Source organism: Pseudophryne corroboree, chromosome 10 (genome assembly GCF_028390025.1).
Source record: "Pseudophryne corroboree isolate aPseCor3 chromosome 10, aPseCor3.hap2, whole genome shotgun sequence".
Classification (NCBI taxonomy): domain Eukaryota; kingdom Metazoa; phylum Chordata; class Amphibia; order Anura; family Myobatrachidae; genus Pseudophryne; species Pseudophryne corroboree.
The window spans coordinates 185370022-185389587 of NC_086453.1; the positions used below are offsets into that span (position 1 = coordinate 185370022).

The following is a 19566-nucleotide window of genomic DNA, read 5'->3' on the forward strand; positions in this document are numbered from 1 at the left end:
CAGACAACACACCGGCGTTCATGCAGGCCGTCTCATCGAGGGTATCACCAAGTTCCCTATGATGCAGGGAGTAATAGGGAGGGTCTCACAGGAGATTATAGAGTAGATAGCAGGCGGATGCCTGTGGATTCCCAGCCTGCAAAACGCAGCCCATCTAAAAAGCAGCCATGCTGGAGGGCCCGCCCACCTGAAGTCGCGTCTCGACTTTCTCTTGTTAAGGCTTTATGCATTTGGGCTAATGAGCTATGCACAGTATTACCCTCAGCTTGAGCTACATCCATGTTTATCATTGCTTGCATTTCTTCTTTCATATACCTGTAAAACCGAAACAGAAAATAAATACATACATACATACACAAAGATTACACAATTTGAAAACAGGCTCTGATTTTATAAGTGTTGCTCACATAGAAAGTAGCTAATGTTTGTTCTTGATCATGTTTGACAAATTATCTTGTTTCCTGATTACAGTAATGAACAGACAAAATGAAGTAGCAGACGTTTTGGTGCATTACAGTGAGATAATTGCTGAAACTTTTAGACACTGTGACATTCTCAGTTCTGTACCACCTGAAGATGAAGCTTTGCTAAACTTGGTGAAAGAGGTAACCCCCCCCCCCCCCTTCCAGTTTCTTATTCTTCGATGTGGAGTGTGCAGTTTTCTCTACCCTCTTATTAGTTGTATCAAATGATAAATACCCTATGAGTTTTCAGTTTTCTGCTCTTCAACTTATTCTTGCAGATAATTTATTGTTTTGAGGTGGCCACACACACAGATTTTTTTTTTTTTAAACAATGCGGTCATTCCCGCCAGATCGCAATGACGCATCATTTATAAAACTGTCCATCTGTGGGCATGTCATCGACATGATGCGCGCACTCGTGGGTCGTTCGTTACTTTCTCAGGCAGAAGTATCTGAGGCGGTAACGAATGATGCCAAATGAAGCATGGGCCCCGCTCCCCCCAACCCTCCGCCGTCTTATCGCTAGCGACATCAGCAAGTTTGTGGGCACTTGCCGATGCCGCCACCCCACCGGTTCCCGCCGCTCACAATGTGTCCCTGGAGGACACATTGCTCCATTTGTGGGGGCCATTAGAGAGTGCTGCAATACTGTTTAATAAATAAATAATACAAATGAACTGGGGCTGTATTCCAAACTCTCTTGTATCGTAGAAACCCCACATCTGTCACTGGTAGTGGGATGGGGTCAAGAAATCAGTTGTGTGACTAAATCTGTGTCTGTAAAATATGCTGTCTGTACTTGTAGAAGATTGTGGACAATACTTAATAACATACTCTTTATAACGAGATCACAGTTTTAAAAAGGGAAACTTGACATTTTGCACACCGAGGTTTCTGAGGAGAGGCCATCATTGTAGCAACATGACATGAAGGTTGCACTGCCTATTATAAGAGGTTATTTGGTCACTTCCCATTGAATCCTTTTCTCTGAAGCAGGCTGGGGAACACTGGACCAAGGGATTGCAGGTTGTCTGAAGAATTTAGTACATATACTATACTTTAGCTTTAAATTCTAAGATCCTCCCCTTTGCCGTACTTCTAGCAGTTACTATACAGCATCTATTGTAAAATAATAATTTTCTGGAAATCAATTGGACAGTTATTTAGATACTGAATCCATAGACAGATTATAGTCCTACTATGCATTCAGAATATTGAATAATTACTCCAGAGCACTCAGATCCGTAGTGATCCTTATCGCATCAACACAATTGAATCAACACAAAATATGACACAGGTAGCGAGCTTTGGTTTTATTAACATTTGTCTGACGTCCTAGTGGATGCTGGGTACTCCGTAAGGACCATGGGGTATAGACGGGCTCCACAGGAGACTGGGCACTCTTAAAAGAAAGATTAGGTACTATATCTGGTGTGCACTGGCTCCTCCCTCTATGCCCCTCCTCCAGACCTCAGTTCGTATCTGTGCCCGGCCAGAGCTGGATGCACCCTAGGGGCTCTCCTGAGCTTCCTAGAAAAGAAAGTATTTGTTAGGTTTTTTATTTTCAGTGAGATCTGCTGGCAACAGACTCACTGCTACGTGGGACTGAGGGGAGAGAAGCGAACCTACCTGCTTGCAGCTAGCTTGGGCTTCTAAGGCTACTGGACACCATTAGCTCCAGAGGGATCGAACACAGGCCCAGTCCTCGGTTGTCCGGTCCCTGAGCCGCGCCGCCGTCCCCCTTGCAGAGCCAGAAGAACGAAGAGAAGTTGAAAATCGGCGGCTGAAGACTCCGGTCTTCATTAAGGTAGCGCACAGCACTGCAGCTGTGCGCCATTGCTCCCTTAGCACACCACACACTCCGGTCACTGATGGCTGCAGGGCGCTGGGGGGGGCGCCCTGGGCAGCAATTAGATTACCTTACTTGGTGAAAAGCACATAATACAGTCTGATAAACTGTATATGTGCATTAACCCCCGCCATTAAAGTACATAAAAGGACAGAAGCCCGCCGCTGAGGGGGGCCGGGCCTTCTTCCTCAGCACACCGGCGCCATTTTCTCTTCACAGCTCAGCTGGAAGGAAGCTCCCCAGGCTCTCCCCTGCAGTATCCTGGTACACAAAGGGTAAAAAAGAGAGGGGGGGCACATAAATTTAGGCGCAAAACTGTGTATATAAGCTGCTATAGGGGAAAAATCACTCAGTATAGTGTACATCCCTGTATTATATAGCGCTGTGGTGTGTGCTGGCATACTCTCTCTCTGTCTCTCCAAAGGGCCTGGTGGGGGAACTGTCTTCAAATAGAGCATCCCCTGTGTGTGTGGTGTGTCGGTACGCGTGTGTCGACATGTCTGAGGAAAAAGGCTCCTCTAAGGAGGTGATAGAGCGGATAAGTGTGTGGGAGGGTGTCTCCGTCAACCACGCCGACACCTGTTTGGATATGTGTAAGTGCTGAGGTAAAATTATTGCACAAAAGGTTAGGGAACAGAAAGGAAATCTACCCTGGTCTGTCCCTATGTCACAGAGTCCTTCAGAGTCTCTCTATGCTCACTATCCAAAATAACAAAGTATCGACACGGAGTTTAACTCCATTGTCGACTACGATAATGCAAAGTTACAGCCAAGAGGGCTAAAAGATATTCAATATATGATTATTGGAATAAAAGATGATTTGCATATCACTGATGACTCATCTGTCCCTGACACGAGAGTACACATGTTAAGGGGAAGAATGCTGAGGTAAATTTCCCTCCTCTCATGAGGAAAAAGAGCTGGAATCTCCAGACAAGAGACGGCAGCTTCCCACAAGAGAATTCTCAGGCTGTATCCTTTCCCCACTAGGGCCAGGATGTGTTGAGAATCTTCCCCTTGGGTGTCCTGTTTGCACTAGCTATTCTCAGGGATCCTGCAGATAGTGTGCACATTCTAGTATACTACCCAGACCAGCGATTGTGTCGGCATGGGTTTATAGCGCTGTGGCAGCGTGGACAGGTACCTTATCAGCAGAGATTGAGACCCTAGTATGCATATAAATATTTTAAGATGCTGTCTTAAGTGATAGATATTATAAAGCATGCCCAAAGGGACATGAGTATACTGGGTCCTAGAGACAAAAGCTATGTCGATTTCTGCTTGACGTGTCCTGTAGAATATACATTGGACAGATGATGCCGACTTAAGAGGCATATGGAAGGCTGAGGATTGTGTGGAGAAAGGTTCTCTGGCCTGGTCTCCACAGCTATAGCTGGTAATTCTGATATTTTGCCTTATATTCCTGCACAGCCTAGGAAAGCACGACATTATTAAATGCTTCTTTTCGAATAAAGAAACAAGAAAGTCTGAGGTGCGTCCTTTCTTGTCAGAGCCGGGGGCAGAGGAAAGAAGCTGTACAACACAGCTAGTCCCCAGGAACAGAAGTCCTCCCCGGCCTCTACAAAAATCCACCGCATGTCGCTGGGGCTCCACAGGCGGAGCTAGGCCCGGTGGGGACACGCCTTCGTAAGTTCAGCCACAAGTGGGTTCACTCCCTGTTAGATCCCTGGGCAATAGAAATTGTATCGCAGGGATACAGGCTGGACTGTGAGAAGATGCCCCCTCACCGAGGACCCGGCGGGCTTCCCCCCCAAGAGAGGGAGCCAGTGTTAACTGCAATTCGTAAATTGTATCTTCAACAGGTGGTGGTCAAGGGTCCCCTCCTTCAACAAGAGGGTGTTATTATTCGACCATGTTATAATCCCGAAACCAGACGGTTCGGTTAGACCCATATGGAATTAAAATCAATGAACATATACCTGAAAAGGTTCATGTTCAAGATGGAATCGCTAAGAGCGGTCATTGCAAGCCTGAAATGAATCGGGATATAAGGGATGCATACCTTCGGGTCCCCATTTATCCACCTCATCAGGCGTACCTCAGAATTGCGGTACGGGATTGTCATTACCAATTTCACCAAGGTAATGGCGGATATGATGGTGCTCCTGCGGAAGCAAGGTGTCACTATTATCACATACTTGGATGATCTCATAAAAGCGAGATCAAGAGAGCAGTTGCTGGACAGCGTATCACCTTCTCTGGAAGTGAAACGGCAACACGACTGGATTCTATATATTCCGAAGTCGCAGTTGGTTCCTACAGCTCATCTGCCTCGCCTAGGCATGATCCTAGACACAGACCAGAAGAGGGTTTATCTCCCGATAGAGAGAGCTCAGGAGCTCATGACACTGGTCAGGAATCTATTGAAAACCAAAACAGGTGTCAGTGCATCACTGCACTCGAGTCCTGGGAAGGATGATGGCATCATACGAGGCCATCCCCTTCGGCTGGTTCCATGCAAGGACAATGGAACTTACTGGACAAGTGGTCCGGATCACATCTTCAGATGCATCGGTTAATCACCCTATCCCCCAGGGCCAGGGTGTCTCTCCTGTGGTGGCTGCGGAGTGCTCACCTTCTCGAGGGCCGCAGATTCGGCATTCAGGACTGGGTCCTGGTGACCACGGATGCAAGCCTCCGAGGGTGGGGGGCAGTTACACAGGGAAGAAAATTCCAAGGTTTGTGGTCAAGCCAACAGACTTGCCTTCACATCAGTATCCTGGAACTAAGGGCCATATACAACGCCCTAAGTCAAGCGGAGTTCCTGCTTCGCGACCAACCGGTTCTGATCCAGTCAGACTGCTGGGGCTCATGTAAACCGCCAGGGCGGCACAAGGAGCAGGGTGGCGAGGGTAGAAGCCACCAGAATTCTTCGCTGGGCGGAGAATCAAGTAAGCGCACTGTCAGCAGTGTTCATTCCGGGAGTGGACACGACCTCCACCCGGAAAAGTGGTGACTTCATCAGGAAGTCTTCACGCAGTTTTGCAAATTGATGGAAACTGCCTCAGGTGGACTACATGGCGTCCCACCTCAATAAAAAGATAAAAAAGGTTTTACGCTGGGTCAAGGGACTCTCAGGCGATAGCTGTGGTCGCACTAGTAACACCGTGGGTGTTCCAGTCGGTCTATATATTCCCTCCTCTTCCTCTCAGACCCAAGGGCTGAGAATTGTAATAAACGGAGGAGTGTGAACAATATTCTTTGCTCCGGATTGGCCAAGCAGGACTCTGTACCCGGAACTCCAAGAAATGCTCTCAGAGGACCCATGGCCTCTGCCTCTCAGTCAGGACATGTTGCAACAGGGACCCTGTCTGATCCAAGACTTACCGCGGCTGCGTTGGACGGCATGGCGGTTGAACGCCGGATCCTAGCGGAAAAGGGCATTCCGGATGCAGTTATTCCTACGCTGATAAAGGTTAGGAAAGACGTGACAGCAAGACTTTTTCACTGTATATGGCGAAAATAGGTTGCTTGGTGTGTGGCCGGGAAGGCCCTACAGAAGAATTCCAGGGGGGTCGATTCCTGCACTTCCTACAGTCAGGAGTGACTATGGGCCTAAAATTAGGATCCATAAAGGCCAAGATTTCGGCCCTATCCCTTTTTCTCTCAAAAAGAACTGGCTTCACTGCCTGAAGTTTGGACGTTGTTACAGGGGTGCTGCATATTCAGCCCCTTTTGTGCCTCCAGTGGCACCTTGGGATCTTAACGTGTGTTGGATTCCTAAAATCCCACTGGTTTGAGCCACTTAAGACCGTGGAGCTAAAATATCTCACGTGGAAAGTGGTCATGCTTTTGGCCTTAGCTTGGACTAGGCGTGTGTCAGAATTGGCGGCTTTGTCATGTAAAAGCCCATATCTGATCTTCCATATGGAAAGGGCAGAATGGAGGACTCGTCCCCAATTTCTCCCTAAGGTGGTATCGTTTCATTTGAACCAACCTATTGTGGTGCCTGCGGCTACTAGGGACTTGGAGGATTCCAAGTTGCTGGACGTAGTCCGGGCCCTGAAACTTTGTTTCCAGGACGGCTAGAGTCAGAAAAACTGACTCGCTATTTATCCTGCATGCACCCAACAAGCTGGGTGCTCCTGCTTCAAAGCAGACTATTGCTCGCTGGATCTGTAGCACGATTCAGCTTGCACATTCTGTCACATAAATCGGTAAAAGCCCATTCCACGAGGAAGGTGGGCTCTTCTTGGGCGGCTGCCCGAGGGGTCTCGGCTTTACAACTTTGCCGAGCTGCTACTTGGTCGGGTTCAAACACTTTTGCAAAATTCTACAAGTTTGATACCCTGGCTGAGGAGGACCTTGAGTTTGCTCATTCGGTGCTGCAGAGTCATCCGCACTCTCCCGCCCGTTTGGGAGCTTTGGTATAATCCCCATGGTCCTTACGGAGTACCCAGCATCCACTAGGACGTCAGAGAAAATAAGAATTTACTCACCAGTAATTCTATTTCTCGTAGTCCGTAGTGGATGCTGGGCGCCCGTCCCAAGTGCGGACTCTCTGCAATACATATATATAGTTATTGCTTAACTAAAGGGTTATTGTATGAGCCATCTGTTGAGAGAGGCTCAGTTATTGTTCATACTGTTAACTGGGTATAGTTATCACGAGTTGTACGGTGTGATTGTTGTGGCTGGTATGAGTCTTACCCGGGATTCAAAATCCTTTCCTAGTAATGTCAGCTCTTCCGGGCACAGTTTCCCTAACTGAGGTCTGGAGGAGGGGCATAGAGGGAGGAGCCAGTGCACACCAGATAAAATCTTTCTTTTAAGAGTGCCCAGTCTCCTGCGGAGCCCGTCTATACCCCATGGTCCTTACGGAGTACCCAGCATCCACTACGGACTACGAGAAATAGAATTACCGGTGAGTAAATTCTTATTTCTCTGACGTCCTAGTGGATGCTGGGACTCCGTCAGGACCATGGGGATTAGCGGCTCCGCAGGAGACAGGGCACAAAAATAAAAGCTTTAGGACTAGGTGGTGTGCACTGGCTCCTCCCCCTATGACCCTCCTCCAAGCCTCAGTTAGGTTTTTGTGCCCGTCCGAGCAGGGTGCAATCTAGGTGGCTCTCCTAAAGAGCTGCTTAGAAAAAGTTATTAGGTTTTTTATTTTCAGTGAGTCCTGCTGGCAACAGGCTCACTGCAACGAGGGACTTAGGGGAGAAGAAGTGAACTCACCTGCGTGCAGGATGGATTGGCTTCTTAGGCTACTGGACACCATTAGCTCCAGAGGGATCGAACACAGGCCCAGCCATGGAGTCCGGTCCCGGAGCCGCGCCGCCGACCCCCTTGCAGATGCCGAAAAGTGAAGAGGTCCAGAAACCGGCGGCAGAAGACTTTTCAGTCTTCATGAGGTAGCGCACAGCACCGCAGCTGTGCGCCATTGTTGTCAGCACACTTCACACCAGCGGTCACTGAGGGTGCAGGGCGCTGGGGGGGGGGCGCCCTGGGCAGCAATGATAATACCTTGTTCTGGCTAAAAATACATCACATATAGCCCCTGGGGCTATATGGATGTATTTAACCCCTGCCAGGTCTCACAAACACCGGGAGAAGAGCCCGCCAAAATAGGGGGCGGGGCTCATCTCCTCAGCACACAGCGCCATTTTCCTGCACAGCTCCGCTGCGAGGAAGGCTCCCAGGACTCTCCCCTGCACTGCACTACAGAAACAGGGTAAAAAAACAGAGAGGGGGGGCACTTTTTTGGCGATATTGATATATTAAGCTGCTATAAAGGAAACAACACTTCTGTAGGGTTGTTCCTATATATTTATAGCGCTTGGGTGTGTGCTGGCAAACTCTCCCTCTGTCTCCCCAAAGGGCTAGTGGGGTCCTGTCTTCAATAAGAGCATTCCCTGTGTGTCTGCTGTGTGTCGGTACGTGTGTGTCGACATGTATGAGGACGATGTTGGTGTGGAGGCGGAGCAATTGCCGGTAATGGTGATGTCACCCCCTAGGGAGTCGACACCGGAATGGATGGCTTTGTTTATGGAATTACGTGATAATGTCCGCACGTTACAAAAATCAGTTGACGACATGAGACGGCCGGCAAACCAGTTAGTACCTGTCCAGGCGTTTCAGACACCGTCAGGGGCTGTAAAACGCCCTTTACCTCAGTCGGTCGACACAAACCCAGACACGGACACCGAATCTAGTGTCGACGGTGAAGAAACAAACGTATTTTCCAGTAGGGCCACACGTTATATGATCACGGCAATGAAGGAGGCTTTGCATATCTCTGATACTGCAAGTACCACAAAAAGGGGTATTATGTGGGGTCTGAAAAAACTACCTGTAGTTTTTCCTGAATCAGAGGAATTGAATGAAGTGTGTGATGAAGCGTGGGTTAACCCCGATAGAAAACTGCTAATTTCAAAGAAGTTATTGGCATTATATCCTTTCCCGCCAGAGGTTAGGGCGCGCTGGGAAACACCCCCTAGGGTGGATAAGGCACTCACACGCTTATCAAAACAAGTGGCGTTACCGTCTCCTGAAACGGCCGCCCTCAAGGATCCAGCTGATAGGAGGCTGGAAACTACCCTGAAAAGTATATACACTCATACTGGTGTTATACTGCGACCAGCCATCGCCTCAGCATGGATGTGCAGTGCTGGGGTGGTTTGGTCGGATTCCCTGACTGAAAATATTGATACCCTGGATAGGGACAGTATTTTATTGACTATAGAGCAATTAAAGGATGCTTTTCTTTATATGCGAGATGCTCAGAGGGATATTTGCACTCTGGCATCGAGAGTAAGTGCGATGTCCATATCTGCCAGAAGAAGTTTATGGACGCGACAGTGGTCAGGTGATGCGGATTCCAAACGGCATATGGAAGTATTGCCGTATAAAGGGGAGGAATTATTTGGGGTCGGTCTATCGGATTTGGTGGCCACGGCAACAGCCGGGAAATCCACCTTTTTACCTCAGGTCCCCTCCCAACAGAAAAAGACACCGTCTTTTCAGCCGCAGTCCTTTCGTTCCTATAAGAACAAGCGGGCAAAAGGACAGTCATATCTGCCCCGAGGCAAAGGAAAGGGTAAGAGAGTGCACCAAGCAGCTCCCTCCCAGGAGCAGAAGCCCTCCCCGGCTTCTGCAAAGCCCTCAGCATGACGTTGGGGCTTTACAAGCGGACTCAGGGGCGGTGGGGGGTCGACTCAAGAATTTCAGCGCACAGTGGGCTCACTCACAGGTGGACCCCTGGATCCTGCAGGTAGTATCTCAGGGTTACAGGTTGGAATTCGAGAAGTCTCCCCCTCGCCGGTTCCTAAAGTCTGCTCTGCCAACGTCTCCCTCAGACAGGGCGACGGTATTGGAAGCCATTCACAAGCTGTATTCTCAGCAGGTGATAGTCAAGGTACCCCTCCTACAACAGGGAAAGGGGTATTATTCCACACTATTTGTGGTACCGAAGCCGGACGGCTCGGTAAGACCTATTCTAAATCTGAAATCTTTGAACCTGTACATACAAAAATTCAAGTTCAAGATGGAGTCACTCAGAGCAGTGATAGCGAATCTGGAAGAAGGGGACTTTATGGTGTCCCTGGACATCAAGGATGCTTACGTGCATGTCCCAATTTGCCCTTCACATCAAGGGTACCTCAGGTTCGTGGTGCAAAACTGTCATTATCCGTTTCAGACGCTGCCGTTTGGATTGTCCACGGCACCTCGGGTCTTTACCAAGGTAATGGCCGAAATGATGTTTCTTCTGCGAAGAAAAGGCGTATTAATTATCCCTTACTTGGACGATCTCCTGATAAGGGCAAGGTCCAGAGAACAGCTGGAGGACGTAGTAGCACTAACCCAAGTAGTGCTGCAACAGCACGGGTGGATTCTGAATTTTCCAAAATCTCAATTGACCCCGACGACACGTCTGCTGTTCCTGGGAATGATTCTGGACCCGGTTCAGAAAAAGGTGTTTCTTCCGGAGGAGAAAGCCAGGGAGTTATCCGAACTTGTCAGGAACCTCCTAAAACCAGGAAAAGTGTCTGTGCATCAATGCACAAGAGTCCTGGGAAAAATGGTGGCTTCTTACGAAGCGATTCCATTCGGCAGATTCCACTCACGAACTTTTCAGTGGGATCTGCTTTACAAATGGTCCGGATCGCATCTGCAGATGCATCAGCGGATAACTTTGTCTCCACGGACAAGGGTGTCTCTTCTGTGGTGGTTGCAGAGTGCTCATCTGTTAGAGGGCCGCAGATTCGGCATACAGGACTGGGTCCTGGTGACCACGGATGCCAGTCTGAGAGGCTGGGGAGCGGTCACACAGGGAAGAAACTTCCAGGGAGTGTGGTCAAGCCTGGAGATGTCTCTTCACATAAATATACTGGAGCGAAGAGCGATTTACAATGCTCTAAGCCTGGCAAAACCCCTGCTTCAGGGTCAGCCGGCGTTGATCCAGTCAGACAACATCACGGCAGTCGCCCACGTAAACAGACAGGGCGGCACAAGAAGCAGGAGGGCAATGGCAGAAGCTGCAAGGATTCTTCGCTGGGCGGAAGATCATGTGATAGCACTGTCAGCAGTGTTCATTCCGGGAGTGGACAACTGGGAAGCGGACTTCCTCAGCAGACACGATCTACACCCGGCAGAGTGGGGACTTCATCCAGAAGTCTTCCACATGATTGTGAACCGTTGGGAAAAACCAAAGGTGGATGTGATGGCGTCCCGCCTCAACAAAAAACTGGACTGGTATTGCGCAAGGTCAAGAGACCCTCAGGCAATAGCTGGGGACGCTCTGGTAACACCGTGGGTGTTCCAGTCAGTGTATGTGTTTCCTCCTCTGCCTCTCATACCAAAAGTACTGAGAATTATACGGCAAAGGGGAGTAAGAACGATACTCGTGGCTCCGGATTGGCCAAGAAGAACTTGGTACCCGGAACTTCAGGAGATGCTCACGGAAGATCCGTGGCCTCTACCTCTAAGACGGGACCTGCTTCAGCAGGGACCGTGTCTATTCCAAGACTTACCGCGGCTGCGTTTGACGGCATGGCGGTTGAACGCCGAATTCTAAGGGAAAAAGGCATTCCGGAAGAGGTCATCCCTACCCTGGTAAAAGCCAGGAAGGAGGTGACTGCACAACATTATCACCGCATTTGGAGAAAATATGTTGCGTGGTGTGAGGCCAGGAAGGCCCCGACGGAGGAATTTCAACTGGGTCGATTCCTACATTTCCTGCAAACAGGATTGTCTATGGGCCTCAAATTAGGGTCCATTAAGGTTCAAATTTCGGCCCTGTCGATTTTCTTCCAGAAAGAATTGGCTTCAGTTCCTGAAGTCCAGACTTTTGTAAAAGGAGTACTACATATACAGCCCCCGGTTGTGCCCCCAGTGGCTCCGTGGGATCTTAATGTAGTTTTGGATTTTCTCAAATCCCATTGGTTTGAGCCACTCAAATCGGTGGATTTGAAATATCTTACATGGAAAGTAACTATGCTACTGGCCCTGGCTTCAGCCAGGAGAGTGTCAGAATTGGCGGCTTTATCGTATAAAAGCCCATATCTGATTTTCCATTCGGACAGGGCAGAACTGCGGACGCGTCCTCAGTTTCTGCCTAAGGTGGTTTCAGCGTTTCACCTGAACCAGCCTATTGTGGTGCCTGCGGCTACTAGCGATTTGGAGGATTCCAAGTTGCTGGACGTTGTCAGGGCATTGAAAATATATATTTCAAGGACGGCTGGAGTCAGAAAATCTGACTCGCTGTTTATACTGTATGCACCCAACAAGCTGGGTGCTCCTGCTTCTAAGCAGACGATTGCTCGTTGGATTTGTAGCACAATTCAACTTGCACATTCTGTGGCAGGCCTGCCACAGCCTAAATCTATCAAGGCCCATTCCACAAGGAAGGTGGGCTCATCTTGGGCGGCTGCCCGAGGGGTCTCGGCATTACAACTCTGCCGAGCAGCTACGTGGTCGGGGGAGAACACGTTTGTAAAATTCTACAAATTTGATACCCTGGCTAAAGAGGACCTGGAGTTCTCTCATTCGGTGCTGCAGAGTCATCCGCACTCTCCCGCCCGTTTGGGAGCTTTGGTATAATCCCCATGGTCCTGACGGAGTCCCAGCATCCACTAGGACGTCAGAGAAAATAAGATTTTACTTACCGATAAATCTATTTCTCGTAGTCCGTAGTGGATGCTGGGCGCCCATCCCAAGTGCGGATTGTCTGCAATACTTGTACATAGTTATTGTTACAAAAAAAAAAAAAAACGGGTTGTTATTGTTGTGAGCCGTCTGTTCAGAGGCTCCTACGTTTGTCATACTGTTAACTGGGTTCAGATCACAGGTTGTACGGTGTGATTGGTGTGGCTGGTATGAGTCTTACCCGGGATTCAAAATCCTTCCTTATTGTGTACGCTCGTCCGGGCACAGTATCCTAACTGAGGCTTGGAGGAGGGTCATAGGGGGAGGAGCCAGTGCACACCACCTAGTCCTAAAGCTTTTATTTTTGTGCCCTGTCTCCTGCGGTGCCGCTAATCCCCATGGTCCTGACGGAGTCCCAGCATCCACTACGGACTACGAGAAATAGATTGATCGGTAAGTAAAATCTTATTTTTTTCACTCCAGTGTAGGTAGTCAATGTAATATTTGTGGTACTGTATTGTCTAAATTTCGTGTTTTGAACAATCTTAATGGATCTATAAAAAGTTAAATTTTAAATTATCTCGTGCGCCAACAAAGAGACATTCTTTCCTCTCTTCGTACAATACAATTGTCTCTGGTTGCACCCCCGTATATCCAACAGTTAGTGATTGATTTATTGACGGATATTAATCGGGGCTCTCTGTACGTAATTCAATAATAATAATTGTTCAGCTAGTGCAGAGCACACCCCATCTCCCCTATCCCTTTATGCTCTAAACATGGTCCAGTGTTCCACAGCCTCGCTGATAGAGGAAATAGTTTTTCAGGTATGTGATGTCCGTGTGCTCAATTTAATGAATGTCTTCTTGCTTACTAGTGAAAGTGTTTTTGACTAAGTTTAACAAGACTCCACTCAGTTGAATGCCATGTTAACTGAGGCTGAAAAGTGCATGTGTGTACTTTGTGTACGGGACATGACTACATTCACTGAATTGGAGTTCTGCTAGCGCCATCCTTATTCTGTTTTCAGATCAACTTCATTACTTATAGAGGCCTAACACACCTTAATATGAAGCAAAGTTCATGTAACTGATTTTTGTTGTGCTAATTATAATGTGCACCTTTTGTTGTTTTGAAAGTTCTAGCTAATACAACTTTACTTTTCCTTCAGCTGTTAAACATTCCACAGCAGAATGAAGACAGTGATTGTCCTGCAAGGCCTCTCCTTAGTGCTGCACTGCAGCATACAGTCCCTGTCCTGAAGTTCTGCCAGTTGCTCTGTAGTGTTCAGGACTCTGCCCCTGATTTACAGCCAGTCTATAAAGAGCTAGAACAACTTGGTAAGTTTTTTTTTTTTTTTTTTAAATCTGTTATTTTGTTAGACCAATAAACCTACGTACAGTAAGGTAACCAAGGAGTTGGTTTAGTATTAAAGGACCGCCGAAATCCAAGATTTTAATGGTATTTGGTCTGAATTCATTTGCATATATATTGTATTGTAAACACTGATGGCCTTTTCATGTAAAGCAACTGTCATTTTTAGTGGTACTCCTAACCTAAACTACTGCATTGTGGTGTTCGAAGGTTTGTGCAGAGGAGGTGGTGTTATATAGAGGTGATTGAGTTTGTTTTACAAGGCACATGAAGGAGAATGTGGTACGCAGGTGAGACTGAGGGGACTGTGGTCCAGAGGGGAATGTAGTACACAGGGGGAGATGGAGGGGAGTATAGTTCAGAGGGGGAGAGGGGCTGGGCTAGGAGAGACTGGTACATAGGTGGGGACAGACTGGATGTAGTGGAGAAGAAAGTGGTTGGCTATGTATTAGTGATGAAAGGGGATGTGGTATGGAGAGGGGAGGAAATAGAATGTGTTTTGTAAGAGGTATTGGGGTGCATTATCTATAGGTGAGGAAAGGGTCTAAGTATGTAGAAGGGATAGAAAGGGATGTGTTTTTTAGAGGAGAGGGAATAGAATTAATTATGTAGAGGTGAGTGAAATGGATGGGTTTGTAGAAGAGATAGAAGGGGACACGCTATTTTGAGGATGGATGATAGAATGCAATATGTAGAAGGGATGGAAGGGGGACGGTTTATGTAGAGGAGAGGGAATAAAATGTGTAATGTAGAAAAGGTGGAGGGGAAGTGCTACATTAGAGGAGAGGGAATAGAGGGGCAGATGTATTAACCTGGAGAAAGCATAAGGAAGTGATAAACCAGTGATATGTGGAAGGTGATAAAGGCACCAGCCAATCAGCTCCTAACTGTTAATTTACATATGGGAACTGATTGGCTGGTGTGTTTATCACCTTGCACATATCACTGATTTATCACTTCCTTATGCCTTCTCCAGGTTAATACATCTGCCCTAGAATGCTTTATGTAAAGGAGAGGGAATGGGACAAATAATGTAGAGGTTGGGGAAGGGGATGGGTATGTAGAAGGGATCTAAGGGGACGTGGTATGTAAAGACGAAGGAATAGAGGGGCAGATGTATTAACCTAGAGAAGGCATAAGGAAGTGATAAACCAGTGATGAGCGCAAGGTGATAAACCCACCAGCCAGTCAGCTCCTAACTGTCATTTTGCATATTGGAGCTGATTGGCCGGTGTGTTTATCACCTTGCACTTTCACTGGTTTATCACTTCCTTATGCCTTCTGCAGGTTAATACATCTGCCCCATAATGCTTTATGCAGAGGTGAGGTGAGGCAATGAAGCATGTTATGTAGAGGCGAGGGACTAGAATGTGTTATGTAATGGAGACAGAAGGTGGCTCGTTATGTAGAGGTGAGGTATGGCTATGTAGAAGAGATGAAAGGACGCATTACGTTGAGTTGTGAAAAGGGGATGGGTATTTAGTAGAGAAGGAAGGAGACATGTTTATTTAGTGAAAAGGAAATAGAATGCATTATGTAAAAGGGGAGGGAAGGGTGTGGGTATGTAGAAGTGATGGAAGGGGACGTATTATGTAGAAAAGATGGAAGGGTCCATGTTATGTAGGGGAGAGGGAGTAGAATGTTATGTAAATTAGAGGAGATTAAAGGGGATGCGTATGTACGTCAAAGAGATTGAGGGGGCGCATTATTTAGAGCGCGAATAGAGGGCCTGATTCGGAGATAGCAGCAATGTGTACTGTGCCTGTGTCTTTGGATGCAGCAGGAGACATCTGCAGGTAACAAGACACCTCCTGCAGCATCACATCGGTCACGATGATCACAGCCCTCAGCCGCCTGAGCCGGCCTCAGCTTATTCAGAATGACAGGTGGTACTTCTCAGGAAGTCTTCGTCAGAAAACAGGGACCCTGGCATAGCCAGAAAATTGGTGGCCAGCTTCGGCCACCTCCTACCCCGTTACGCCAGCAGCCTGTCAGTCAGTATAAAAGGTGGGATGGGGTGTTTAGGGGAGGAGTACATTATGTAAGTAGATGAGATGGGAATTTTGAGGAAATGGGGGTGCTTTATGCAGAGTAGATGAAGTTTGCTATGTTGAGTATGTGTTATGTATAGTAGTAAGGAGGAGGTGGTTTATAGAGAAGACCAAAGAGCTATGTAGTGGAGGAGGAGGGGCTTCCTTACAACACTGTACAGAGTCAAGCTGAGGTGTAAAGGGAGAGGCATTCAGTACAGCTCTCGGGCCACACGGTTGTTACAACATGAAACTATTAAAGAAATTGTATAACTGCTGTAAATCATGAGATGCAAAACGATTTGTCTTTTTGTACAAAATCTTATTTTGCAAATCTTACTCAAAAGCAGTGATTATTTTATTTCTTTAAGTAGACAATTTAGTGATCACTTGGATTTTTTCAGAAAGTGTGCTGATTACGGAGTAGATCGGGTTTTCATTTTTAAGGGCAAAATCTGGACACAGTGCATCTCTTAAACTGAATTATATAGTTAATGGTGGGGGTATGCAGGTTGTCGACACCAAAGTGTCGACCTTTATGATTAAAATGTCAACATCATAAATGGCGACATCTGGAAATGTCAACTTAGACAGAATGTTGAAATGTCAATATTGTCTAAAGGTTGACTTTAGGGTTAGCAATTAGGAATAGACTTACCTTAAAACCACATTGTTGGCATTCTGACCTTGTCAGCATTTCAACATGATGTCCATGTCAGCCTTATATACAAAAACCATTGGTGTCCTGAGAACAACAGCAGAATTATTATGGAAGGGATCAGTACGAAATCGGGATCTTGACCGCATCCCTTATGGAATGACAGCAGATTTGTTCTAATTCTGAATCCCCATCATGCTTGCTTTGAATGACAGGAAACAATGAAGTTTTAAGCACCCTGTTTCTGCTCTGGGTCAGTGGAGCATGTCTCTCCTATATATTTTTTGCTTTCTCTGATTTTAACTTTGTGTGTGCATATAGTACAGGTTGAGTATCCCATATCCACATATTCCGAAATACGGACTTTTTTTGAGTGAGAATGAGATAGTGAAAACTTTGTTTTTTGATGGTTCAATGTACACCAACTTTGTTTAATACACAAAGTTATTAAAAATATTGTATTAGACTTCCGGTTCCGGGACCCATGGAGTGAGCCGCACGCTGCAAGAGCTCCGTCCCGCTGCCCACCGCAATATACTTTTTTAAAGGCTGTTACAGCCTCCACTTTCCCCAGCATACCCTCTGCAAGACCCGCGGTCAGCATGGACCGCTATGTGACGCCCATGGCTGCGGCTCCCGCCGGCGTAAACACGAGGCTGGAAAAGCGCCGCGCGGGAACCAACATGGCGCCGGCCCTGAAGTCACCTCTCCAGCCTTCAAGAAAGTCGCGGCCGAGGGGGCAGACATCACAGGATCACAGGTATGCCGCGATCCTGAAGCCCCTGTGACGTATGGAGACGTAGTGGCAGCAATAAAAGCCACCATGGCCCCTCTGTTATCACTGGCTGTCACAGATATCACTACACAGCTGCAGCACTTACAGCAGAGAGTCTCTCGCACTGAATCCCAGCTGCAAGCAGCTACACATGACATAGAGGGGCTTCATCACTCAGTGAAATCTCTTACCACAGAGAATGATCAAATATGGAATAAGCTAGATGATATAGAAAATCGCTCAAGAAGAAATAATATCAGATTGGTGGGTTTGCCGGAATCACTTAAAGGCACAGCGCTGGCTCATTTTGTACGTGTCACCCTGCCTGCACTTTTGGGCATAGAACGAGACTGCATCGACCTAGTTATCGAGAGGGTTCACCGTGTAGGCCCTGTCCCCACCCCCACCAGACCGCGTCCACGGGTGACACTGTTTCGCTGTCTGAACTACCTTCATAAAATGGCATTCTGGTCTGCATCCCGCAAAATGAAAGATATCCAATGGGAGGGGTAACAAGCTTTTCATATTCCAGGACTATTCAGTGGAATTGACCCGGGCCCGTAAAGCGTTTTCACCTATTTGCACACAACTCGTATCTGAGGGTCGCAAGTTTGGCTTACTCTACCCCGCATGCTTACGCATTTATGAGGGTACCTCCCACAAAGACTTTCTGTCGCCTGCAGACGCAGTGGCCTACCTCCGCAATATCTCTAGAGAAGACGCTGCAGATATTACAGACCTCCCCTCAGCGGCTGCTGGACTATAATATACAGGTTTTTCCCCTGCGGTTTCATCATATTCTCCACGTGAACTGTACTGGTTCTTTTTGCAAATGCTCTCTTGCACCATTGTGGCTGCTGCCGCTCTATATTTGATTCGGCTTCATTATATCTTCGATATGTTTTCATATAAACAAAACAAGAAAAAAAAATATATATTCTATAATTGTTTACCATATTACCTACACATGCTGGGGGCTCCCCCACTATCATGGACTTCCGTGGTTATATTTGCTTATTTGTAATCTTTTCCATAGGTTTTCTGCAGTACTCGGTTCACTGCATTCTGCTCATGAGTTGTTGTTCTTAAGAGTACGCTGTTACCCTGTATATTTCTCTGACGTCCTAGTGGATGCTGGGAACTCCGTAAGGACCATGGGGAATAGCGGCTCCGCAGGAGACTGGGCACAAAAGTAAAAGCTTTCTGACTAGCTGGTGTGCACTGGCTCCTCCCCCTATGACCCTCCTCCAAGCCTCAGTTAGATTTTTGTGCCCGGCCGAGAAGGGTGCATGCTAGGTAGCTCTCCAGAGCTGCTTAGAGTAAAAGTTTTAAATAGGTTTTTTTTTTTTTTTTCAGTGAGACCTGCTGGCAACAGGCTCACTGCATCGTGGGACTAAGGGGAGAAGAAGCAAACTCACCTGCATGCAGAGTGGATTGGGCTTCTTGGCTACTGGACATTAGCTCCAGAGGGACGATCACAGGTTCAGCCTGGATGGGTCCCGGAGCCGCGCCGCCGGCCCCCTTACAGAGCCAGAAGAGCGAAGAGGTCCGGAAAAATCGGCGGCAGAAGACGTTCCTGTCTTCAATAAGGTAGGCACTGCAGCTGTGCGCCATTGCTCTCAGCGCACTTCACACTCCGGTCACGGAGGGTGCAGGGCGCTGGGGGGGAGCGCCCTGAGACGCAATAAAACATGTTTTAAACCTTATATGGCTAAAGAAATGCATCACATATAGCTCCTGGGCTATATGGATGCATTTAACCCCTGCCAGTTTTCCTAAAAAAAGCGGGAGAAAAGGCAGCCGAAAAGGGGGCGGGGCCTATCTCCTCAGCACACAAGCGCCATTTTCCCTCACAGCTCCGCTGGAAGGACGGCTCCCTGACTCTCCCCTGCAGTCCTGCTACAGAATCAGGGTAAAACAAGAGAGGGGGGGCACTAATTGGCAGAAAATACATATACAGCAGCTATAGAAGGGAGAAACACTTATATAAGGTTATCCCTGCATATATATAGCGCTCTGGTGTGTGCTGGCAAACTCTCCCTCTGTCTCCCCAAAGAGCTCGTGGGGTCCTGTCCTCTATCAGAGCATTCCCTGTGTGTGTGCTGTGTGTCGGTACGATTGTGTCGACATGTATGAGGAGGAAAATGATGTGGAGGCGGAGCAATTGCCTGTGTTAGTGATGTCACCCCCTAGGGAGTCGACACCTGACTGGATGGTAGTATGGAAGGAATTACGTGACAGTGTCAGCACTTTGCAAAAAACTGTTGACGACATGAGACAGCCGGCAAATCAGTTAGTGCCTGTCCAGG

General features: G+C 47.6%; 1 protein-coding gene across 2 annotated transcripts in view; it reads left to right on the plus strand.

Moving 5' to 3' along the window:
• ZBTB40 (zinc finger and BTB domain containing 40) overlaps positions 1-19566 on the plus strand; it is a 368246-nt gene that overhangs the window by 245473 nt on the left and 103207 nt on the right. For both annotated transcript variants that reach the window (XM_063942961.1, XM_063942962.1), the window contains 2 exons: positions 472-605; positions 13592-13760. In XM_063942961.1, coding sequence (XP_063799031.1) covers positions 472-605; positions 13592-13760 — 303 coding nt within the window. The remainder of the gene's footprint in view (positions 1-471; positions 606-13591; positions 13761-19566) is intronic.